This window comes from Peromyscus eremicus, chromosome 20, assembly GCF_949786415.1.
Source record: "Peromyscus eremicus chromosome 20, PerEre_H2_v1, whole genome shotgun sequence".
Lineage (NCBI taxonomy): Eukaryota > Metazoa > Chordata > Mammalia > Rodentia > Cricetidae > Peromyscus > Peromyscus eremicus.
Window position 1 is genome coordinate 25,467,779 of NC_081436.1, and position 26,112 is coordinate 25,493,890.

General features: G+C 45.5%; 1 protein-coding gene across 1 annotated transcript; it reads left to right on the forward strand.

Annotated features, from left to right (window-relative positions):
- Positions 1–476: 476 nt before the first annotated feature.
- On the forward strand, positions 477–17,552 carry LOC131896607 (apolipoprotein L3-like). The gene is made up of 8 exons (XM_059247349.1): positions 477–666; positions 1,196–1,328; positions 3,579–3,683; positions 7,830–8,019; positions 8,713–8,823; positions 11,614–11,727; positions 14,069–14,182; positions 16,584–17,552. Exons 3-8 carry the CDS (start codon positions 3,671–3,673, stop codon positions 17,524–17,526), a joined length of 1,485 nt encoding a protein of 494 aa, XP_059103332.1. The 5' UTR covers positions 477–666; positions 1,196–1,328; positions 3,579–3,670; the 3' UTR covers positions 17,527–17,552.
- The last annotated feature ends 8,560 nt before the right edge of the window (positions 17,553–26,112 follow it).

Sequence of the window (26,112 nt, forward strand, 5' to 3'; positions counted from 1 at the left end):
AAAGGTATCACTGGGTTCTGTCATGACTGTGACCTTTCCACATGGTAGCTGCAGCCAGCCACCAGCGCCGCCGCCGTACACCCTTACAGTTGTACCCAGATCTAGACCCCCAGAGAGACCACTGAAGACAAGCACACTGGAATGCAAAAGCAAGGCTTTATTTGGAGCAATACAAGCCTAGGCAGGGACCCCATCAAGCACATCCAATGCAGTAGAGGCTGGAGGAGGTGCCCGCTCCTCTGAAAGCTCAGTTTTTAAAGGCAAAAACCACAAAGTTACATCAGTTAGGGGTGCTAGTATGGGTACAATTCTGATTGGCTTGCTTCTAGGAACTTTCCAGAAACCTTATCTTTATCTTACTGCTAGGTGGGTGGGTGGCTGTCAGCATTTCTCATTGGCTGCCTGCGGGTTGGAGCATTCTGTGGTTAAACAATCACTATGGAGACCAGGATTGGGACATTTCATTGTCACACAGTCACCATCACATGATTAACTTGTTATCCTGTGCTTTGGACTTGCAGGTTCCTGAAACTTGGGTCAACTGTGGGAACTCAAAATCTAAACTTAGAATAGAGATTCTTACAAACTGGAGGCCTTATTTTAAAAATGGAGGAGCTTGGGTCTCACAATACCACACCCTGGATCCTAGAACTATCAAGGACTCAGGTATAGACAGAGAAAATAATTTAAACAAATTTCACTTGAACTAATTTAAACAACATCTCAACACAGTGCACATAAACACAGGCACACACATAGTTTCCTGTCAGACTAATCTGTACAAAGCTGTGTTTCAATCTTTGTCCCAAAAATTTCCAAAGAGTTTATTTCCTAACACTTAATATTTGTGTCTGGGTGTCAGAGCACACCCTGGAGTTAGTGGACTCTGGTTGAGTGGTGTGATGGCTAGTCTTGGTTGTCAACTTGACTACATCTGGATTAAATTAAAACCCAAATATGGGCACACCTGTGATGGGAGTTTTTCTTTATTTGAAGTGGGAAGACCCACTTCTAAGCCAGATCTTTGAGGTGGGAAGACACGCCTTTAATACAGATCTTTTAGGAGGGAATCTCTTACTAATCTAGGCCACGTCTTCTGCTGGAAGCCTATATGAGGACACGGAAGAAGGAAGTTTTTGATCTTTGCCTGCTTGCTTTTGCCTGACTAACAAGTCCATTCCTTCACTGGCATTAGAACCTCCTTCTTCAGGATTCCAGCATATACTGAAGAGCAGCTGAGACATCCAGCCTTGTGGACTGAGCAGCTACTGGAGTCTTCAACCTTCTATTCATAGGCAGCCATTGTTGGACTAGCTGAACCATAGTCAGTGAGTCATTCCAATAAATCCCTTTTTTATATATAGAGGGAGAAGTATTCTATGAGTTCTGTTACTCTAGAGAACCCTGACTAATACAGAGGGTCACTTCTCCCCACTACTCACTTTCACCTTCAGCAAGCTACTCTGACCTGTAGCTAGAGTTTTCCTGCCTGGCCCACAGTCAGGACAAATCTCTCTCACCTGCCAGTCCCACAGCCGCTCAAACCCGACCAAGTAAACACAGAGACTTATATTGGTTACAAACTGTATGGCCATGGCAGGCTTCTTGCTAACTGTTTTTACAGCTTAAATTAATCCATTTCCATTCATCTATACCTTGCCACATGGCTCGTGGCTTACCGGCATCTTCACATGCTGTTTGTCATCTTGGCGGCTGGCAGTGTCTCTCTGACTCAGACTTCCACTTCCCAGCTTTATTCTCCTCCTTGTCCCGCCTACACTTCCTGCCTAGCCAATGGCCAATCAGTGTTTTATTTATTGACTAATTAGCAACACATTTGCCATACAGAACATCCCACAGCACTGACCTCTACCTTGCACCCCTGCCAGCTTCATTTGCAACCCAAAAGGGGAGTGAATAGAGGAGGTGGGGTCAGATAAAGCCTGGAATAAGTCAGAAAGGGAATTTATGTGCTCAAAATATATTCTTATAAGTGGTTAGGTGAAACGTTACGAGTCTATCATAAATGTGCTCAAACTACAATCTTACAGGTGGTTAGGTAAAAGAGTCTATAAGTCACTAAAATAAAACTGCCTCTATTTTCCTATGCCACCATATACTGGCAGGGTGGGGTAACTCTGCTCAGAGCTAGGAATTCTGCCTCATAGCTACCTTGTACCTGTTATGCAAAAAACCCTTTTGTTCTGAGTCAATTGCTCTGGAATGCCATTTGGGCTGTGAGAGAAAGAAGAGTCTGAGCTTCCTTTGCACAAGAAATAAAGCTGTGCACCTAGCTATCCCCTAGGTGGTGTCTCCAGAAAGGTGTTTACCTTAAGTCAGGAGACTGTTTGCTGTTATGGCTTAGGATGCTTGAGAAGTATTTCAGATTAATACACTGTGAGAAGTTCTTAGAAGCATACATAGCATACGAGAAAATCATTGCAGGAACTGGCTTATATATATACAAACGCTAAAATATCACCAAGACTCCTTAAGCCATGGCTTGACCTTCAGAAACGTCCTTAACTTCCCAAGTAGTAGCTTTTGTCATGGTAGCTGAATGTCATTCCATTTTCCTGTGGCTTGCAGTGTTGTACCCATTTTGAGAAACCCCAAGAGACCACTAAGGAGCCGGTTTCCGATGCAAGCACATAAGAATTCTTTTATTGTAAGTTTCGAACCTGCGCCACCCCACTGCAGATAGAGAGAAATGTGGCAGCAGCAGCAAGCCCAGGTGTAGAGTTTTTGTAGGGAAAAACCACAAGCCAGGAATTACATGTTTTGGCAACTTGGATTAAGTAGAAGGAATATGGGTCAAGGAGATTTTTTTTTATTTTTATTTTATGTGCATTGGTTTTTTGCCTGCATTTATGTCTGTATGAGGGTGTTGAATCACTTTGAGCTGGGTAACAGACAGTTGTGAGCTGCCATGTGGGTGCTGGGAATTGAAAGCGGGGCCTCTGGATGTAGAGCCAGTGCTCTTAACCACTGAGCCATCTCTCCACTCCAAGGTGATTTTTTGAAACTATTGGTCTAGACTTTGAGTGTGAAACCACATTTGAAACCATTTGTTGGGGAATCACAACTTGCTGAGCAGGATTATCTGGACTGCTCAGCAGGATTATCTAGGTATCTTCAAGGGCCATAAACCACAGAAGAATGTCTGCAAGAGGATACTGCTCTGTATCTGTTCTGAGTTGTCACGGCACATTCCTGAGGTCCTTCCTGGAACTGAAGATAGCAGGTGGTCTAAGATGGTGGCCCTACTTTAAGATAGAGTCTGTATTGCCTTCACAGCCACACGCTCCATCTCTCATTCTGTGTGCAGAGTCTGCTGTTTCTCCACCTCTGTCCTCAGCTGACACCTTCTCCATTGTCCCTAAAAGGACAGGAGTCCTCCACCTTGACTGGGGAGAGGGCAGCAGGGTTGGGGCCAAAGATAGGCCCCAACCTATAAATAGCAGTCACAGAGCCAGGAGAGCAGACATGCTTTGGGTCAAGTTCTTTTGGTCCAACATCAAGTACCATTGAGAGACCTGATCCCTGATCACAGCACCTTGACCCATTTTATCCCACAGGTCCTTTTTCCCTCCTGTAGCCTGGATACCTGGTGAGCTGTAAAGAAAACCTGTCAGGATTACCTGAGAGACATCAAGACCCAGCAGCTGCCATGGGCTCCCCAGGTAACCAGTCTTGTTCTCTATTCCTGCTCATGGCCTAAGACTGCCAGAGCCTCCCTGCTGAGTGTCTGCTGAGGAGTCAAGGATACAGGAGATGAATCCCAAGGGGAGCATAGGGAGTTTCCCAGTCCTGGGTCAGAGAGGCCTCTTCTTCCTGTCTTGTCTTGGGTGCTTTCTCAGGAGTCACCTCCTAAATACCCAGCAGAAAAATGGAAGCCAGGAGGGGAGGGAGGGGGGAATGGACGGAACAGAAAGCAGGAAGTGTCCAGATGGAAGGCAGCTCCAGCCCCCTCATGGACGCTTGCTCTCAGAGATGCTGGGGCGCTTGTCCCTGAGGAGGCAGCCTGCCCTGCTCCAGCTCAGGAACCCACCTGTTTTAACTGTCTCAGCAGGAAGTTACTGCACCCCAATGAGACCTTGTCCATAGTCCATCTATGTTACCTGGAGATTCTCACCTCAAGTCACCTATACCATTAGGGCATGTGTCCCCATGTGTACAGGCAGGCTCCAGCCTGCTGCATCCTCTGCCTGCACTCCATTAATTCCAAGTGACCCAGTTCCCATCCCAAAGCTGTGTTAGGGCACCTGCCCTTCACTGCCAGGATCAGAGCTTGTTTACCAGGTGTGCCTACCTCAAGGAAGGCCTGATTTTTCTTTTGTCATGTGAAAAAAAAAAGTCTGAAGTTGAAACAGAAACCCAGGGGAGAAAAATAAATCAGGAACTAAAATCCTCCACTCAGGAGTGACTCTGTGCCCAGGAACACTCTACACCAGCCCTGGATCCACACCGATCTCCAAGCCCCGTGTTCTCTGGCTTCCTCCCCAATTCTGCTGCTTAGGCAGTCAGGTCATTTGCTCAGCACTTGGCCAACCCACACAGCACAGCAGTCATGTTGACGAATGAGAGAGAAAAAACTACAGAGATGTGTCCTCGGTCAGCATGGCTCTCATTAAGGAAATAGGCAACAAATAGTCAGAGGGACAACGTGTTCATCATGGGAATGTAAGTTAGTCTGGAAATCAGTATGGAGATTCCTCAAAAATATGAAAATAAAACTTCTGTAAGATCCAGTTACCCTGCTCAAGAGTGAACACCCAAGGGAACCTCCATCAGTGCGTTAGAGAGGTGCTAGTGCATCCTGGTTTTATCGGTGTGATTCACAGTAACTAAGATATGGAAGGAGCAATCTTGCACATCCATAGACAGATGCATAAAGACAATGTGGTGCACTACCTATGGAATTTCATTCAGCCTTAAAGATGAACGAAAGTATCTTGTCTATAGGAAAATGCATGGAACTGTGGGTCAGCATGTTGAACAAAACAAGTCAGACTGAGAAGACAAATATTGAGTGTTTTATTTCAAATGTGGAACCTAGATATCTCTCTCTCTCTCTCTCTCTCTCTCTCTCTCTCTCTCTCTCTCTCTCTCTCTCTCACACACACACACACACACACACACACACACACACACACACACACGCACACACAGAATAAAAGTAGAAATGGGACTATTTAGCCAAAGGCAGACTAGTAACAGGAGAATGTACAGAATGAAAACAGCCAATGTACATGATAAACTTGAATGAAACTGGCATTTTTGAAACTCTTGACTATGGAGAATAAACAGATGTTAATAAAAAAGAAAAAACATTCAATAGATCAAGGAAGGGAGGAAAGTTTAGAAGCAGGGAACTCAGAGCACCCAGAAGGCCCTGGTATTCTTGAGGAAGGCTAGGGAACACGTGGATTCCTCAAGGTAAATATTCCCTTTTACTAAATGGGGCAGCATAAAAAACCTTGACAGGTCTGGGGTGCCAGCCCCTGACACATGAGGAAACCACAGGTCAGCGTGGAGGGTCCCACCTACCAGCGACCCCCATATGCTGCCGATCTTAGCATGTCCATCAGAGCAGGAATCCTCTTCACTGATAGTTGATCTTAGTAGTGTGACATTTGAAATGTCATTTTAAACTGTAAGAGGCACTCCCACCCAGGCGTGTTACAAATAACTCGTCCTCACTCCCTTCTCTTTAACATAATAACCTCTACGTCCCTGAGAACATTCATTGTGGGCAATTCACTTGGGCTGGAACCTGATCTCAAGTGACCTGAGAATATCTGCGGCCATTACACCATTGGTCTCATTTCATGGAAAGTCCCCATGTTCTGCTGCCATCGTGAATAGATGCCTGGACTGCTGGGACTGCCCCTGTATGCCTCCTCCTTTCTTCTTCTTCCTTTTCCATCTCTCCCTTCTCCCCTCTCTCTGTCCTCCCTCTCTCTTCTCTTTCCCTCAAAAAAAGTCTTGCTATGTCACCCAAGCTGTCCTGAAACTCACAATCTTTCTCCTTCACCTTTGATGTGCTGGGATTATGGGTCTGCCCCTTCATTTCAGGATTCCATTTTTCACAGATTAGAAATGCTAATTAATTGAATATTTAAGAGTAGCTAATAACAATATTTCAGAGTAGGTAGTAGTAGTAGTGAGAAGTGAATTTTTAATATTTCATTCTTTTCTTATAGTTTGTTTTGGTTTTTTGTTTGTTTGTTTGTATGTTTGTTTGTCTGTTTGTTTTTCAAGACAGAGTCTCACTTTATAACTCTAGCTGTCCTGGAACTCACTCTGTAGACCACCCTGGCCTGGAACTCACAGAGATCCACCTGCCTCAGTCTCCCGAGTGCTGGGATGAAAGGTGTGCACCACTATGCCTGGTTGCATTTCCTTTTTAAAATTCTTCGATCGGCTCCATAGACCATTCGTTCATTTATTCACTATAAGTTAGTTTTGAAAACTAATGTTACTTATTCTTGTCATTGTTGTAGGTAATGAAAACAGATATGTTTTGCTTGTAACATTGCATATTTTGGTCCATCCTGGAAGGAAGCAGGGGTGGCAGCTCACATCATGGCACACAAAAAGAAGTCAAATGAAATGACCAAGACAAGATGCCCATCAGCCCCAAAGGCACATCCCGAGTGCCCTCCTGATGTCAAGCAGGCCCCACTTGCCATGGTGCCTCTGCTCAGTCTTTGAACCACTCACTAGCTCAGAGCAATTATGCTCTACTTATATCTGGGAGACCCTCACAAACCATCCAGATAAGGGCTAATGATCTCTGAGATATTTATTAATCCAGTGAATTGAAACTCAGGATTAATAACCAACCATTCCAATGTGAAAAGTCATATTTGAGGATAGAGAGGATCAATGGTTAAGAGCACTTGCTGCTCTTGCAGAGGACCTGGGTTCAGTTTCCAATACTCACATCAGGTTCACAGCAGTCTGTAACTGCCACTCCAGGGGACTCAAGGCTCTCCTTGGGCAACACACACACACACACACACACACACACACACACACACACACACACACACATGCACACGGTACATAGACATACATACAAGCAGGCAAATATTCCTATACATAAAATAAAAAGCAAGAAAAAAAGTACATTCAAAGTCCATGCCACAGGCACAGTGTAAATGGAAGCCATCACTGGAATCTCCCTATTCCTGGGTATCAGGAGCTCATTTTATACTTGTTCTGAGCTAAAAATGATATGATACATGTCTCAGCAAAGCACCATGACACAGCTCTGGTACCTTGGTCTTCTCAGGATGCCATCACAAAGCAACACTGGGTAGGTGACTTAAAAAGAAAAGGCCTCTTCTCTCACTGCCCTGGAGTCCAACATCCACAATCAAAGTGTGGTAGGTTGGCACTGGAGAGCTCTGTCTTCCTGGTGGACAGAAGGAGGCTGTACCCTGTGCTGACCAATGGGCTCTCTTATGTGTCTGGAGGGAAGAAGAGATGCAGGGAAAGAGAGAAAGGAGGGGGAGATAGAGAGGAGGGAAAAGGTGGGAGGGAGTTTCTTCTGGCTGCTACAAGGACCCTAATGCTATGGGTTAGGAACCTCACTCACAACCTCACTTGGTTCCTTAGCAGCTCTATCTCCAAATACAGTCAAAGGTGGTTAGAGCTTTTACAAATGAATTAAGGGACACAACTCAGCCCCTACCACTAGTGACACCAAAATTTACCTCAAGGGACAGATGCTCAGAACCACATTTACAAAGCTAGTTCCCAAAGCCATCCAAGCGCCAAAGCACAGTCCTCTAACCATATTCCTTTTCCTTCCCATCTAGAGAGAAAAGGCTTCATTGAGTCTGTGGTTGAGTACCTCTGGGACACAAGGAGCAAGGTGTATCTACAGCTCCAGCTGACTGAAGTGGTAGAGTGGCAACAGCCTGTGGAAGGAGCTGCTTTGTCCAGTTTCAATATAATTAATTTGATGTTGGCTGCCGGCTTGCTGTATATTGCATATATTATATTTAGGTATGTTCCTTGTATCCCTGATCTCTCCAAGACCTTTATCATGAAGGGGTGTTGGATTTTTGTCAAAGGATTTTTCAGCATCTAATGATATGATCATGTGGGGGTTTTTTCTTTCACTTTGTTTCTAAGTAGATCACATTGACAGACTTTTGTATGTGGAGCCATCCCTGCGTAACTGGGATGAAGAATACTTGATCATGGTGGATGACTTTGTTTTGATACATTCTTGGATTCAGTTTGTCAGTATTTATTGAGTGTTTTCACATCAATGTTCATGTGGGAGATTGGTCTATAATTCTCCTTCTTTGTTGCATTTTTGTGTGGTTTGGGTGTCAGGTTAACTGTAGCCTGATTTAAGAAATTGCACCTGGATTTCTTTGTGGACCCTGCAAGACTGAACTCAGGTCTACCTTGGATTGCAAATGCTTGACCAACTTTGTCACATCCTCGGGCTGCATCTAGGGCTTTAAGGGAGAATTTTCTGTTGTCCTCAGGAAACAGGCCAGCATGAAGTACATGCCCAGCAAATCATTGAAAGCTTATTTTTTACAAAAGATTTTATTTTAATTTCTGTGTGCCCGTGTGTGTGTGTGTGTGTGTGTGTGTGTGTGTGTGTGTGTGTGTATTTCTTGCACTTGACTGGGCCTATCTTACAAGCTGTCTTCCTCACTCGGTCAGTTTCTCCTGTAACAGGAAATGGGAAACTTCCTTGCGTGAAGCTCCTGGTGAGATAGTTGCAGATCCTGATGGAGAAGATGTGAATGAAGAGGAGCTCCAAAGTGACCTGCAGGACAAGACCAGGAGGTACTCAGCCACACACTCAATCAAGACCAGGAGGTACTCAGTCACACACTCAATCAAGCTTTTTCTCTCTAGTTGGAACAAAAAAGAACAGGGTTAGGGAACAGTGCATAAGAGCCTGAATGGCATCAGGGACAGATGTTTAAATGTGTTTCTGAGCACCTGCCTCATGAGATTTGTGTTTCAGAGAGTAGATCCAAACCCCAGGCCTTGCGGTGATAGGCAAGTGGTCCACTACTGAGCTATATCCCCAAACCCCACATGAGATATTTCAATGGTGTCACTAGTGGTAGAGACTGAGTTATGTCTCTAAATTCGTTTGGAAAATCCCTAAGCCCAGGTGACTGTATTTAGACATTGAGCTTTTAAGGGACCACAGTATTGAAATTAAGTGAAGTGTGAGTGAGGTCCCTAATCCACAGTGTTAGCCATGAAGGCCAAAGAGGACATCAGATCCTCACCCTGCCGCTGTGAGCCACCAGGTGTGGGTTCTAGGAATCAAACTCATTTTTTTCTGGAAGAGAAGTACATGATCTGAATGGAGGAGCCATCTCTCCAGCCCCTTTAAGAACAATTACCTTTATTTACCTGAAAATCATCAATTTGTCTAGACTGGATGACCAGAGAACACCAAGGATCCTCGTGACTCTGCATCCCCAGAGATTGGAGGCCATGTCCAGCACTTGGCTTTTCTATGTGGACTCTGGAAGACTGAACTCAGAGCCAATGTTTGCATGACAACACTCTACCAATTTAGCCACATCCACAGTCCCTTTTAAGGATCTTAAGGGAGAATCAACTGTTGTCCTTAGGACACAGTGCAGTCATGTGAGAGTTCATATGGAGTGTCACACACCAAGGGAGCTCTCATGGGAAAGAACAATTATTCTGATACAAGTTAACAATCAAGAAGATGTTGTTCAGGACAGTTGCTCTAAGGAAAGAGACAGAACAGTTCTGGATATACATTCAGCTGGGGACTCTAGAGGACAAGCTGAATGAGGGGCAGTAGACAGCAGAGAGAAGGGGTACTGTGCAGCTGACCTCAGGAATCCCTCCTGAGGGAAGTCAAGACCTAAGGCCCTGGAAGTTAGACACGGGAACCTGATTGAGTATTGAGTATCAAAGGTAGGGCAGTCTCACATCCTCACAGGATTCTTGACAAGCCTGGGCAGGGCACAGCCATCATGTACAGGAAAGGCATGGAAAGCCAAGGTCAATCCACACTTGGAAAGCAGTTTAGAAAAGATTAAGTAGCCGGTTGTGGTGGCGCGCACCGGTAGGATTTGCTGAAGGAGGCAGAGGCAGGAGGATTATGAGTTCGAGGCCAGCCTGGACTACACATTTAAAAAAAAAAAAAAAGAAAAGAAAAGATTAAGTAAAGATTTCCTAAGGAAAAATATTTGTCAACATAAGCCTCTGTGTCCAGAAGTTTCTTGGGCCTTAATCACATACACAGCTCCAGGAGAGACCCAGGGTCTCCCTCCTGGAATCCATGCCATTAGTGTCTAGTTCCACTTCAGGTCTGAAATGACAGCCAATCCTACCAAATATCACCATTCTCAGGCTGAGAAATCAGTCTGAGGACTGCTAGGGAACCTACATGTTCTGAATTCTCATTTTTACCTGCTACTAGAACAGTTGCAAAGGCACAGTGAGATTTCTTAGGGATGGAACACACATGTAAATGAGGATTACATGTAGCATCTTCTACTCACAACTGGAATGGAACTTAATATGTTTTGAGTGGATAGATCTAAGCTGTGAGCTGGCCTATCAGCTCAGGTGTACACACAACTGCAATGCAAAAAGAATTCCTATATAGGGTTTCCTTATTAGGGATGTGCAATTTGCAGATTCTTGAAACCCAAGTCCCCTAGCAAACAAGGATAACCCTGACGAGCAGGACTTTGTGTATAGTAGGTCATGTTTCAGCAACTGATGCCATAGAAGGTTTTTCTTTGAGGAAAGTGAACTCTTCTGAGAGCACAAACTTTCCCTAAATTAAAGGATGAATTTTTTTTCTCTCTAACCTATTTAGGTCAGTGTTTAGAGTTCCTGTTGAGAAGAACTTTGTAGTGATGACATTGACCTTGAGGGGAAGGCATCTTTCCTAAATGATTGGCAATAAGAGGGTGTGTCAAAGGACTAGAGAGATGGATCAGGGGTCAAGAGGACTGTCTGTTCTCCGAGATGACTGAAATCAACTTCCCAGCATCCTCATGATGGCTCACAACTGTCAGAAACTCCACATCTAGAGATTCCATGTCTTCCCAGGTCACCTCCCTGGCGGATGATAGCATGCCACCAGAGCCCATGCCTGTGGCTTTTTCTGTGCAGGAATACTCTATCCAGGCAGACCAAGTAGTTGGGGTTGACGGTGTCCCTGCTGAGCAAGTATTTCCTCGGTGCTGTTCCCTTACAGGGGACAGACTCTTGTTGGGGGAGATGACAGTCCCAGGGGACAAGACTGTTTCTGCCATTGCTGGTCCTGTGACCAGGAGAACTTTATTTCCTTTTGCTTTATTTGGACACCATTGACCTTCATTGTAAGAAAAATCAGAGGATGCCTGTGGGGAGATCAGCATATGGCCAGCATGCACTATGTGCCCAGCACATAGTAGATGTTCACTGAATGTTGATTTTTTTACCAAAGGTTTTTATTTTATTTTTTCTGTGATTACGTTCTTGTGTGTGTGTGTGTGTGTGTGTGTGTGTGTGTGTACTTTTTTCATTTCAGTGAGCTTATCTTACAAGCTGCTTTCCTCACTCTATCAGTCTTTCGTGTTACAGGGAAAAGGAAGCTTTTCTTTGTGAAGCTCCTCTTGAGATGGTTGCAGATCCTGATGGAGAAAAAGATGAAGATGAACAGGAGCTCCAAAATGACCTGCAGGATAAGACCGTGAGGTACTCAGCCATACACTAAATCAAGTTTTTTCTCCCTAGTTGTAAAAAAAAAAAAAAAGAAAAAAAAAAGAACAGGGTAGGGGACTGTGTATTAGACAAACTGTTTAAAATCTTTCTTTCTTTTTTTATTTAAGTTTTTTTTTTTTCATTTTACATACCAACAACAGATTTCCCTCCCATCCTTGCTCTGGCTCCCCTGCCTGCCCAGCCAGCCTCCCAATCCACCACCACCCCCCATCCCCTACTCCAAAAGTGTAAGGCCTCCCATGGGGAGTCAGCAAAGCCAAGTACATTTAGTTGAGACAGGACCAAGCTCCTCCCCTCTTAATCAAGGCTGATCAAGGAATCTCACCATAGGTGATGGGCTCCAGAAAGCCAGCTTATACACCAGAGATAGATCCTGATCCTACTGCCAGAGGGCCCTCAAACAGACCAAGATACACAACTGTCTCCAGTATGCAAAGGACCTAGTCCAGTCCCACTCAGGTTTCACAGCTGTCAGCCTAACGTTGATGAATTCCAATGAATTTGGTTCAGTTGTCTCTGTAGATTGCCCCATCATAATCTTGACCGCCCCCCCTTGCTCATATAAACCCTCTTCCTGCTCCTTAACTGGACTCCCTGAGCTTGGCCTGGTGCTTTGCTGTGGATCTCTGCATCTACTTCCATCAGTTACTAGATGAAGGCTCTATGATGACAGTTAGGGTATTCACCAATCTGATTACTGAAGTAGGTCAGTTCAGGTACCCTCTCCACTATTGCTAATAGTCTAAGCTAAGATCATACTTGTGGATTCCTTGGAATTTCCCTAGCACCAGGTTTCCCCCTAACTCCATAATGTCTCCCTCAATCAAGATATCTCTTTCATTGCTCTCCCACTCCATCCTCCCCCAGCTCAATCATCCCTTCTCATGTTCTCATCTCCCAACCCCTCCCCTCTATTGCCTCCCCCTCACCCCCAGTTTACTCAGAAGATCTCATCTATTTCCCCTTCCAGGGCTATCCATGCATGCTTCTAAGGATTCTCCTTCTTACCTAGTTTCTCTGGAGCTGTAGGTCGTAGTCTGGTTATCCTTTGCTTTACATCTAGTATCCACTTATGAATGAATACATACCATGTTTGTCTTTCTGAGTCTGGGTTACCTCACTCAGGATGATATTTTCTAGTCCCATCCATTTGCCTGCAAATTTCATGGTGTCGTTTTTTTACAGCTGAGTAATACTCCATTGTGTATATGTACCACATTTTCTTTATCCATTCTTTGGTTAAGGAGCATCTAAGTTGTTTTAAGGTTCTGGCTATTACAAATAATGTTGCTATGAACATAGTTGAGCAAGTGTCCTTGTGGTATGATTGAGCAAATCCTTGGGTATATGCCCAAGATAATATAGCTGGGTCTTGAGAGACATTGAGTCCCAATTTTCTGAGTAAGCGCCATACTGATTTCTAAGTTGGCTGTACAAGTTTGCACTCCCACCAACAGTGGGGGAGTGTTCCCCTTGCTCCACATCCTTTCCAACATAAGCTGCTTCAGTGTTTTTTATCTTAGCCATTCTGAAAGGTATAAAATTGAATCTCAGAGTCATTTTGATTTACATTTCCCTGATGACTAAGGATGTTGAGCAATTCCTTAAATGTCTTCAGCCATTTGAGATTCTTATATTGAGAATTCTTTGTTTAGATCTGTAGCCCAATTTTAATTGAATTGTTTGGTATTTTGATATCTTGTTTCATGAGTTCCTTATATATTTGGGAGATCAGCCCTCTGTCAGATTTCAAATTGGTGAGCATCTTTTCCCATTCTGTAGGCTGTCATTTCTTCTTTTTGACCATGTCCTTTGCCTTACATAAGCTTGTCAGTGTCAGGAGGACCCATTTATTAATTGTTGCTCTCAATGTCTGTGCTACTGGTGTTTTATTTAGAAAATGATATCCCATGCCAGTGCATTCAAGCCTACTTCCCACTTTGTCTTCTATCAGGTTCAGTGTAGATGGATTTATGTTGAGGTCTTTGATCCACTTGGACTTGAGTTTTGTGCATGGTGATAGATATGAATCTATTTGCAATCTTCTACATGTTGAACTTCATTATAAGAAAAATAAGAGGATGCATGTGGGAGGTTCAGCATATGGCCAGCACACAATATGTGTCCATCACACAGTAGGTGTTCATTGAAAGTTGATATTTTTAGGAAAGGTTTTTATTTTAATTTGTGTGTGTCTGTTCGTGTGTGTGTGTGTGTGTGTGTGTGTGTGTGTGTGTGTGTGTGTACTTCTTACACTTGAGTGAACTTATCTTACAAGCTGTCTCCCTCACTCAGTTGGTCTGTCCTGTTACAGGAAAGAGGAAACTTCCTTGCATGATGCTCTTGGTGAGAGGGTTGGAGATCCTGATGGAGAAGAAGATGTACATGAAGACAAGCTCCAAAATGACCTGCAGGACAAGACCAGGAGGTACTCAGCCACACACTCAATCAAGCTTTTTCTCTTTAGTTGGGAAAAAGAAAAGAACAAGGTTGGGGGTCAGTGCATAAGAGTTTGAATGGTTTCAAAGACAAACTGTTTAAACGTGTTTCTGAGCACCTGCCACATGAACTTTTTTTTTTTTTTTACAGAGCTTAGGTCCAAACACATAGCCTTGTGGTTGATAGGCAAGTGTTCTTCAACTGAGTTAAATCTCCAACCCCCACATGAGATCATTTTAATGGTGTCACTAGTGGTATGGACTGATTTATGTCCTTAAACTCATTTGGAAAAGCCCTAAGCCCAGGTAACTGTATTTAGACATTGAGCTTTTAAGGGACCACAGTATTGAAATTAGGTGAGGCATGAGTGAGGTCCGTAATCCAAGTGTTAGCCATGAAGGCCAAAGACAACATCAGACCCCCTTCAGCTTAGAGCCACCAGGTGTGGGTTCTGGGAACCAAACTCACTTTTTCTGGAAGAGAAGTACACGATCTGAATGGAGGAGCCATCTCTCCAGCCCCTTTAAGAACAATTACTGTTATTTACCTGAAAATCATCAATTTGTCTAGACTAGATGACCAGAGAACACCAAGGATCCTCGTGACTCTGCATCCCCAAACAGAGATTGGAAGCCATGTCCAGCATCTGGCTTTTCTATGTGGACTCTGGAAGACTGAACTCAGAGCCACATGCTTGCATGGCAAACACTCTACCAACTTAGCCACATCCACAGTGCCCTTCAATGGCCTTAAGGGAGAATCTACTGTTGTTCTCAGGACACGGTGCAGTCGTGTGAGAATTCACACGGAGTGTCACATGCCAAGAAAGCTTCCATGGGAAAGAACAATTATTCTGATACAGATTAAACAGTCAGGACAGTTACTCTACGGGAAAGAGACAGAACAGTTCTGGATATACATTCAGCTGGGGTCTCTAGCAGACAAGCTGAGTGAGGGGCAGTAGACAGCAGAGAGTAGGGGTACTGTGCAGCTGACCTCATGGGTTTCCTCCTGAGGGAAGTCAAGGCCTAAGACTGCGGAAGTTAGACACGGGAACCTGATTGAGTATTGAGTATCAAAGGTAGGGCAGTCTCACAACCTGACAGGATTCTTGACAAGCCTTGGCAGGGCACACCCACTATACACAGGAAAGACTTGGAAAGCCAAGACAGATCCACACTCTGGAAGCTGTTTAGAAATAAGTGACGTTTACTCCAGGAAATGTTTGTCAACATAAGCCTCAGTGTCCGGAAGTTTGTTGGGCCTTAATCATATACACAGCCCCAGAGGGACCCAGGGTCTGCCTCTCTCCTGGTGTTCATGCTTTTAGTGTCTAGTTCCCCTGCAGGTCAGAAATGACAGCAAAATCCCACCACGCATTACCTTGCTCATGTGGAGAATACAGTCTGGGGACTGCTAGGGAAATACATGTTTTGAATTCTCAGTTTTGCCTGCTACTGAAACACTTACAGAAGCACAGTGAGATTTCTCGAGGATGGGACACACATGTCAATGGGGAACCCACTCATGTTTCTTTACCTTCCTCTCACAGCTGGAAAAGAACTTTCTATGCTGTATTTTGAGTGGCTGTGTCTCAGCTATGAGCTGCCCCACCAGATCACATGTACACACCACCACAGTGCAAAAAGATCTCTAGCTTCAAAGAGTGCCCTATATAGTGTTTCTGTCTCGGGGATGTGCAATTTACAGATTCTCAAAACCTAAGTCCCAAAGCAAAGGTGAACATTGCTGACCAGCATGACATTCTGGGTACATAGGTATTGTGTCAGCAGCTAAGACCATAGAAGTCTTTTCTTTGGGGAAAGTTAACTTTACCTATAACACTAATTTCCCCTAAAAGAAAGGGTTATTTTTCTCTAACCTCATTTCTCTGTTCTTGTTTAGAGTTTCTACAGAGAAGTATTTTGGTAGTGATAACACTGACTTTGAAAGGGAAGGCATCTTTACTAAATGTCTAGCAATAAAAATGCATGTTAAAGGCACAAGAGGTGCCTCAGTGGTTAAGAGCACTGGCTGATCTTCTAGGTGACCAAGGTCCAGTTCCCAGCAGCCTCTTGATAGATCTGAATAGACTGTAAAGACAGTCCTAGGGATCTGATGCTCTCCTCTGCCCTCCACTGGCACCAGGCATTCACAAGGCACACACACACACACACACACACACACACACACACACACACAGGTGCACACGTGTGCGCAAATAAAACACTAATACACATAAAATAAAAAAATTGAAAAGACACATTAGGATGGGATTTAACCACTGTCTCTTTAACAATTAAAGACATTGTAGTGTGTCAAGTCCTGTCATCCTCGTAAGAAAGATCCTGTACAACTGTAACACTCTCCGCCATTCATTTCATTTACAGAAAATGCTCTGTGGTTTCCACAGGACAGATCTTACCTACAAGCTGTCTTCCTCTCTCAGTTGGCCTCTCCTGTCACAGGGAGGAGGAAGATGCCTTGCATGAAGCTCGCAATAAGACCATAGTGGATGCAGATGGAGAAGATGACAAGAAGCTCCAACAAAACCTTCAGGACAAGAAAAGGTTTTTGGAAGATTATCCTCAGGTGAAACTGGAGCTTGAGCAGCAGATCAGGAAGCTGCATGCCCTTGCAGACAAGATTGACAAGGTGCACAGGGACTGCACCATCACACAAGTGGTGGCCAAATCTACCGGTGCTGTGTCCGGAGTCCTGACTATCCTTGGTCTCGCTCTGGCACCCGTGACAGCAGGACTCAGTCTGGGACTTTCAGCCACAGGCTTGGGGCTGGGGGCTGCAGCAGCTGTGACTAGTGTTTCTACAAGCCTTGTGGAAAAGGTCATCACGGTGTCAGCAGAAGCTAAGGCCAGCCAGCTGGGGCCAACCAGCAAGGACAAAGAGGAGGTCATTAAAGAAGTTTTGGAGGAGAATACACCCGGGCTTATTTCTGTATATAAGAATTCCATTCAGAACCTGGAAGACATCAAGAAGAACATTGATGCCATCAAGCTGGCCAAAGCTGACTCTCACCTAAAAACTAATGCCAAGCGTCTCATCACCACAGGGAAGGTGTCAGCCCAAAACACTAGAAAGGTGGAGAAAGCATTTGGAGGCACAGCTCTGGCAATGACCAAAGAAGCCCGGATCATGGGTGCAACCAATGCAGGCCTCTCCATCCTGATGGATGTGGTCAGCCTTGTGGAAGACTCAAAGCATTTGCATGAGGGTGCGAAAGCAGAATCTGCTGCAGAGCTGCGGCAGCAGGCTCAGGACCTGGAGCAGAAGTTGAAGGAGCTCATCCGGGTCCATGACAGCCTGACAAAGTGACCTCTTCTTCAGTGCAGCTCAGAGGACTGGGGATGGGAGATGCTCTAGACACTTGATAGCCCTTGTCTGTATCCCCTTCACAGCAATGTCACCATGGTGGAAGTGCCTGCTAGAGGGGGAGGCCACATTAAGAGAAAGGAAACCAGAACACAGATGGGACAGGCTTGGGACCTTCCACTAGACTCCATCTCTTAGATCCAACAACCTCCCAACATCCCACATGAGGACCAAGCTCCCAAGCTGGGGAGAAGATCCAGGGCATGACTAAGCCACAGCATGGCTGCTCCTCAGTCCTGCCCACCACACTGCTCCTAGCTGAGGCTCACCATCCTCAATGTCCTCTGAGCTGCCAACTTTTATACTGCTTTCTGATTGGTTGCATAGAGGCCTTCTCCTCCTTCCTAGATCTGCCTAATTCTCTGTTTTTCCAAGTATTTCCAAATCCTGCAATCAGACTCTGGAAGGAATACGTTTCTGTGTTTATGGTTTTGGTCATGTGGAGTGATGGGTCTTTCGGTGAAATACTCAGAGATTTGAAAAAAAGGATGCTGGGAATATCATCTGCACAGTCATCACGGGTTCTTGGTCCTGCATGCCAGTAGTGGGTCCTACAAAGAAAGAGAGGGGACAGGATATGGCTGGTCAGTTCTGCTCTCTGCTACCAGATTCTGGGGAAAATCACAAGGTTTAATTCCTATTGACTTTTAAAATCTGCTGAGATGCATGTGAAGGACTACATTTAGTCCATAGTGTTTGAAGAATAAATTTCTGAATATTGACCTGGTCATGCTTGTGTGATTTCTGCAAATGATATCCTGTGTTTACTACATTGTTGACTTTAGAAAGTTGATCATTTGCTCCTGATTTTTTTTATCATCTCCTCTTTTAAAAACTGTTCTCTTTCTTGTGGTTTAACAAGAATATTTGAAATTTAGACAAGAAGCATTTCCTTCTCTTTGCTGCCCTCCCCTTCTGGCCACAGATGCTCCCCTGAGGCTGCAACACCGAGTGGTGTCCCCTCCTCCCTTGCAGCTCAAGTGCCTTCCTCCCAAGTTCTCACCAATAGAGACTGACAGATGACCTGAGCATAGTCTAGGTCTTGTCCTCTAGAGGAACTTTCTTGTGTTCCACAGCCCCTTCTGTCCTGCCTGGACTGGAATGTCAGCCTAAGGGAAAGCTGGATGTGGACAGAACCATCTCCCTGGGGTGCAGAGCAGGGACAGAATGGATATCTGAATGAACATGGGAAAGAAAGCTACCTGTGTCCTGAGCTGCCTAACAACTTGCTCCTAGTGTCCAAGTTCATTGAGTCCTCTCTACTGTTGAGACCATGTGCTGTGTTAGTGAACACTGTGCCAGCTGCTCAGCATCTGTCCCTTAACTAACTCAAGAGCCATCACCAGAGCTCACCACACCCTTGACCTTGAACCCTGTACTCTTTCCTGACATGTCAGTCTGGCCCTTTGTGACATCAATTATTGAAGAGTCTGTCCCTTTGTCCTTGCACTCCTCCAGGCTTTCAGACCTCTGGGAACCACTGCACCACAGCCCTTTGAATGAATGACCACTTGGTGTCCAGAGCCCAGTGTCCAGATAGATCCCTGCAGCCTTCCAATCCAGGGCCACCTCACCTCCACATTCTGTCCACCTAGGAACACACCTTTCTTTACAAAGAAGACAAACAAGCTATGGAGGGTGTTGGGGGGAGAATGGAGACAGCCTGTTGTCACTTTTCATAGATACAGCGTTACCTTATGGGTGGTGAAAGTATCCTAGTAGGTAGCAGAATATTTTCGAAATAGTGATACATTTTAAAAGAACTTAAAATGAAGTTATGTGATGTAATAATGTACCTCAGATTTTAAAAATGCTCTTAAGAAAAGTCTGTAGAAGGAGACAGACCAGGAAAGCTCAGAGATGATTAGAGGCCCCTGAAAGCGACAAGAGAAATGGATAGGGTGAAGGAAGGAAGGTGCAGGTCTGTCTCTGCCAAACACAAGTGACAAGAAACAAGACTGTTTCTGCAGCTGCTGCCCCTGGAGGGATACTGCATTCAGATCAGGCTCTGAGGGTGTCCTGGGGTGTGGGGAAAACAAGGGGGGTCCCTCATGTTGAGCTGTGATTCTTCAGCCACAAAAAAGGAAGAATTAATATGCCCACAACTTTGCAGATGGCTGTCAATGGCATGTGCTTAGTCAAAACAAAGCCAACTGTAATGGGTTATAACATTTCTGATTCCAGTTATAAAGATAAACTATTGAAATGAAATGATGGAAGAAGTGTAGAGTTGGTGATTGTCTTGTGTATAGGGAAGGTTCAGGACCCTGAATGCTTTACACAAATATGTCACTTTGTGGTGATGGAAAATTCTTGACCTTGATGCCACAGTGGCTCTGTGAACCCATATCTGTGATGAACAGTCAAAAATTACTATAAACACACGGAAATGACACAGTCAGAACCAGGGGGATTGAAGTGTGTCCTGAGGTCAAGCTCATTGGTTAGGCGTGGCAAAGGAAAGCAGTTTACCATATGACAGCCAGGGAGCACCAAGGAGTGACAGGAGGGAGACACAGCCAAGACAGAGCATTTGATGACATGCTCCCAGTTACCCATTGTCTCTAAGAATACCCCACTTTAATAGACTCTCCAGAATTTTACTCATTCAGTAAGTTAAACCACTCATCAAGTTCAAGCCTTCCCCAAGCATCTTTGCAAATTCAGATATAATCAGAGGCAAGCTCTATTAACATGCATACTGTCTTGCATTTCAGCCAAATGTACAATCACGATGACCATTCACACCTCTCCCTCTTTCCTGCTATTTCTCCATTACGAGCTCGGTGCTATGCAAGGTAAAAAAAATGTAGGAGAATTTTTAAGAATGCTGACAAGTTTCAGGATGGATTCGTAGAGTTGATTTTCTGCTCTCTGTTGATCAGAGTGTGATGGTAGCCTTGTTCATTGCTATCCACACGACATAAAGGAAAGAATAAATACAGAAGGAAGGGAAGTGGCTGTGGGCACTACTTACCCACAGATTACCAGGTACAGTGTGTGCAATGATGCCATTCCCCAGAAAGACCTCAAGTGGGATTACAGTTATGAGATCCTTAAGAAACTGATCCAAATATCAATAAGCTGGTTGGCTCAGAGCAAGAGCAAGTGTCCACAGTCAGGGTCTCCTCCTCACAGAGGCATGAGCCCTAGTGTGGGAGTCCACACTCATGTGCCATATTCCCTCCATCTGTATTAGCTATTACCATTGATACACACAGGTCCCATCCCCAGATGCCAGAACATTGCTCCTCATCTCTCCCATGTGCCCATTCAATCCCTTCTTGTGGCCACAACTTCAAATGATCAACTTTTCCTTAGATCCTAATAGAACTGGAGGCCACTGTCTTGGCTGGGATGCCCACAGCTGGCTGGACCACTTCTATCATCTGCTAGTTATGTGACTTTGGCAAGTTAGTTATAACTTTCCAAATTAGGGTCATTGCTATTGAAATTAGTGTAAACAGAACAGGATCATGCACATGGAGTGCTCAGAATATGGTCAGCACACAGTAGGTGCTCCTGAAAGTTAGCTTTGAAAGCCTAGTGTGAAGAAACCAGAATCAAAAATCTCCTTGTAGGAGAACTCGTTAGAGGAAAAGTGTGAACATGATCAACATGTCCCCAGGTTCTGTCTCAGTCAGTTTCCTCCCATCTGAGGAACTGGAACAACAGCAGGGTCCTTGTGTGAGCTGAGGAGGGAGAGAGCCCACAGTGCAGCTGCACAGAGCTAGGTTGACCCTGACTGTCCTTACTGAGATCTGGAGCCCCAGTATGTTCAGTAGGAATGAGATTTCAGTCTGAAAGGACATGGTGATGACAGCCTGGGGTGAGGAACAGGTCAGGGATGGAAAACCAAGTGCCAGCACCCTTCCCAAAGCCCAGAGACCAGGGCCAGGGTCACAGTCAGGCTTCAGAAGAGACTGCGAGTGACCCTAGGGAGGAGGTGTAGGTAGAAGGCTGGGACAGCAGGGCTGGAAGGAGAGGGAGGAATTGAGGGCACAAGAAGAGGCCTGGCAGAGGACATGCAAGAGGGACAAGGGACATTATCAGCCCTGCTACGATCTCATACTGCATGCGTGTGCAGGGCTGAGCTTAGATGTGCTCTCCACACAGTGTCTTCACTGCAGAGTTCTCAGGCAGCTGCTCTGTTCTACTCTGAGCTCCCTGAAATTCAGGAGGATTGAGACAGCTTCCAAAGGCAGTGTGGTCTGAAGACAATTTGTACAACCTGAGAACCTCAGGGGACTCCAGGTTCTGACCCCAGAAGAAAATACATCCCCTACAGCACTGTCCAAATTCCGGAAACTTCTGGCCTAGCATTTCCTACACCTGGGTCTAAAATGCCCTTGAATCTTTATATGTGGACTTAATTTGTTCCACGTGATGTTCGTAGCACACATGGCTGTGGATGCCAATGACAGCCTTCAAAAAGAACAGGACCTGAAGAGGTTTTTAGAAGCTTTTCCTGAGTTGAAAGGAAGCTTGAGGCAACCATCAGGAAACTCCGAGCCCTGGCTGATCATACAGAACAGATTCACTGGGGCTGTGCCAGCTGCAACATGGTGGACAGTCCACAGACTGGTCTAGTCTGGAATACTAGACATGGCTGGAATAATTCTGGTACCCTTGACATCAGGTCCGCTGCTCTTAGGAGTAGGGCTAAGGTTGGGAGTAGCAGCTACTGTAACTGGTGATGCCACTTCCTGTGGATAAAGCAAGCCAGTTGTCAGATGATGCTGAAGGAGAATCCTGGAAGGATCTGCTCTGGAGGATTCAATGCCCAACATGCCTGTCAGGTGTGGAATGCCTTTGAAGGTACTGCTTGGTCAATGAAGAGAGGAACCCGAGTCAGAGAAGCAGCATCTGGGAATTCCTTCCTTGCATTGGATGTGTATAGTCTTGTAGCAGACTCCATTTATCTACACAAGGGGGCAAAGGTCAAGGCTGCCTGAACCAATAAGAGAGATGGCTGGGCAGCTTGAGAAGTCTGTAGAGCTCATCGAAGCCACATGACTTCTAAATGGTGACAGTGGTCGTGTTGGTGTTGATGGTGACAGTGGTGGTGACAGCAGAGTGGGTGGAGCCTTTGACAGAGTTTAGACCACCCAAAGGACCAATAATTAAAATGGATCCCATGTGCAGTGCTGGGACAGTGGTGGTGAATGTCAGAAAGAAATATGTGGTACACATTTATCACCTTTAATGTGCACCTAGTGTAGTCACACTTCTGTTTACATTAATGTGCACCTAGTGTAGTCACACTTCTGTTTATACTAATGTGCACCTAGTGTAGTCACTCTACTGTTTACACTAATGTGCACCTAGTATAGCCACACTTCTGTTTACACTAATGTGCACCTAGTGCAGTCACACTACTGTTGACACTAATGTGCACCTAGTGTAGTCACACTTCTGTTTACATTGTGGATGCTTAAATAACAATTCCTACTCGAGGACTCTAGGATTAAGTAGAAATAGAACGAATTAAAATTTCACTTCTGACACACTTAGGATACAGTGCTAACCTCAGACTTGTGTTCCTGCTTGCTTCAGCTGAACCCCAACAGCACCCTCACTCCCTCTGACCTCGGGAGGGCTAACACTTGGGAAAGCTATCCCTTAAACAGACATGGCAGAAACTGCTGGAACCTTGTAAGTCCTGCTTCCTTAGGTATGCCTGAATGCAATGGATTTCCACTAAGAGCGCCCTCTGCAGGTAACTGCACGAGGAACGTATTCAACACAGTTGTTTAGCCCATAAGCAGTAAGGAAACCAGGTTGAGGCTGGACTTTGCAAAGCACTGGCTGGGTCCAGGTAAGATATAAAATAATAAACGTGAGCTCCAGCTCTCTGTGCTCCGCTTGGTTCTTTGCCGGCCCGTTTTTCCACCACAGCACATTCGGGGCCTGGTGAGTGTAGACAGATTTTATCAGAAACTAAACAATTAGTGGTGTGTAGGGTCAACCAATGGGGGGCCACAAGACATGTTTTTGGCCTGGCAGGGTGGCTAAAAGGATGAAGGCACTTTCCTCTAAACATGGTGATGTGAACTTGAAGCTGGGGGACCCCGTGGTGGAAGGTGAGCCCTGGCTTCCTCAAGCTGTTCTCTGACACCCCTAAACTGGCCATAGCACTCAATTCACCCCCTACAAAACACATGCACACACTAAGTTAATAAATGTAATTAAATATCTTTTTTAAAAGATGCTGAGGTTATTTGATTTTAAAAAGAAGATGCAGCCCCCAAGCCTCAGCTTCTTCCAGAGCTGGGAATAGGGTGCTGGTCAACACGATGTCTCAGGTCACATGGCTCTGACTGTCCTATGCTCTATAGACTTGGGTTGAATAAAACCACTTACTGCTCAGGAAAAATGGATGAAACAGTCAACCATACAAGAGAAGATGGCATGGCACAGAAGAAATGGATAGAAAGTGTTGGGATGCCACCTACTGTAGTCTTTATTGGGGAGTTATGGTTGATGTAAGGTCAAGGGAATCAGGGCACCTGGGCACCAGCCTGGACTTAGAGGGAGGGTGTGTGGGGTGAGTAGCTAATGTGGCTAATGGTGACATTCACCAGAGCCAGGTAGTGGCTGTTCTTATCTCTCTGACACCTAGGCTGTGAGGCCTATTTCTAACACTGGCAGCGCAGGGATCCTGTGGTAAAGTCCCATGTGCTGCTGTCATGGCAGGGAGACCATGGAGGGAAAGCAGGGTAGGTTTTCTCATGGCCACTCAACCTCTGAGCCATCTCTCCAGCCCCTAAAGATTTATTTATTTATTTATTTATTTATTATGTATACAGTGTTTGCCTGCATGTATGCCTGCAGGCCAGAAGAGGGCACCAGATCTCATTACAGATGGTTGTGAGCCACCATGTGGTTGCTGGGAATTGAACTCAGGACCTTCGGAAGAGCAGCCAGTGCTCTTAACTACTGAGCCATCTCTCCAGCCTGTCTCATGGCCACTCTTGATGGTAACATCCCAAGATGGCTGCAGTCAAGCCAAGGTGGATTCCTTCAATAACACACTGAAACTGTGTAGTGTTGGCTGACTGATGCCTGGGACCATGTGCCTGGCTTCCCTTCATTGTGAACCTTCCGTGTGGTGTGAAGGAACTGAATACTCCACCGTCTTCCTGTGCCCTCACTCTCTCTCACTCAGGCACTTCCTTTGGTCTCTGCCATCTACAGGCCCCTCTGGAACAATGGTCGAAAACCACGCCTGTCTGCTTGGCTGGGCGCAGGTGCATTCCTCAGCCATCATGTGAGAACAAGATTGCCTAGGCTCAGGGACCTGTGTAAAGGAGTGTGTGAGGACCGGCTACAGAGAGACAGCTAGACAACAAAACTCCCCCAATCTGCTTCTGGGTTCCTCCTTGACCTGCAAGAGCTTCCATAAATTTCTTCTGTGGCACTGACCCTGAACACTTTCCAAAGGGGCCTCTTGGCCTTGAGAATACAGATTTGGGTAAATACCTCCCTGATGCCTTCCACTACCATTCAGACAAACCCCTACAATTCCATGACACATATGGGTGAGTGCTGTACCCAGGGGGGTCCACGGGCACCTCCAGGGGTTAGGGTCACACACAGTGACTGAGTAAGGACTGGTTCTGGGTCATGTGGAGTGATTGTGAGAAATGAGAGGGAAGAGCAATAGTGGATAAAATGACACCTTCTTCTTCCCCTGTTCATGTGGATGACTAAACCTGCCAGAACGTTCTGAGGAGACTTTAAGGGACCATCCTCAGATCTTCTGTTATGGAGAAGTGATAAGGTTCTGTGTGAGTCCACACTAGGGGCATCGATTCTCCATTTATCCATGCACGCATCTGAGTGGAAGCCCTCCCTGTACAGGAGCAGGAGCATGGGGTGTGCAGACCTCCCCACACCACCTGTCACTCCTGAGGAGGCCACAGTGCTCAGTGAGTCCCTTAGTGCCCACAACCTTGCTGAAGACTTCTCACTGTTCCTCTAACTGTCCCGGGTTCCCCTGTGGCCTGCAACAGAGTCTTCCATTTCTCTGAAGTAGTCCACAGAGCCGTGGTCCTCTTTCAGCTTCTCATCTGAAAAACACATTTCACTTCTTAGTCAACTGTCATCTGTTTCCTACTTTACATTCTTTCCTAGATGGTCCCTGGGTACCAAGTGCCTCAGGCTCCAAGTGCTGAAGTTTCCCTTGGGCCTGGATCACTGACTCCATTCATGATAACTGTGCTGTCAGGGGGTTTGGGTGGGAAGCAGCAGAAGTGGAGTTGGCTGATTTGAACAGAAAGAGCACCCATTAGAGGGAATTATACACACAGAGGATGGAAAGGAACAAAATCCACTCAAGTCCCAGGCAGATCCCAAACCAGGAGCTTCTGGACACCCTCCCAGTGCTCTGCCCTCAGATGGCTTAGGTCCAAACACCTTGATCTCTAAGGCCCCACCGTAACAATTGCAAATACTCAGAAGACACAAAGGGTTGGCTGAGGTGGGTGGATTATTGGACCATCCATCCAGAGGATGAGGAGAGCAGTG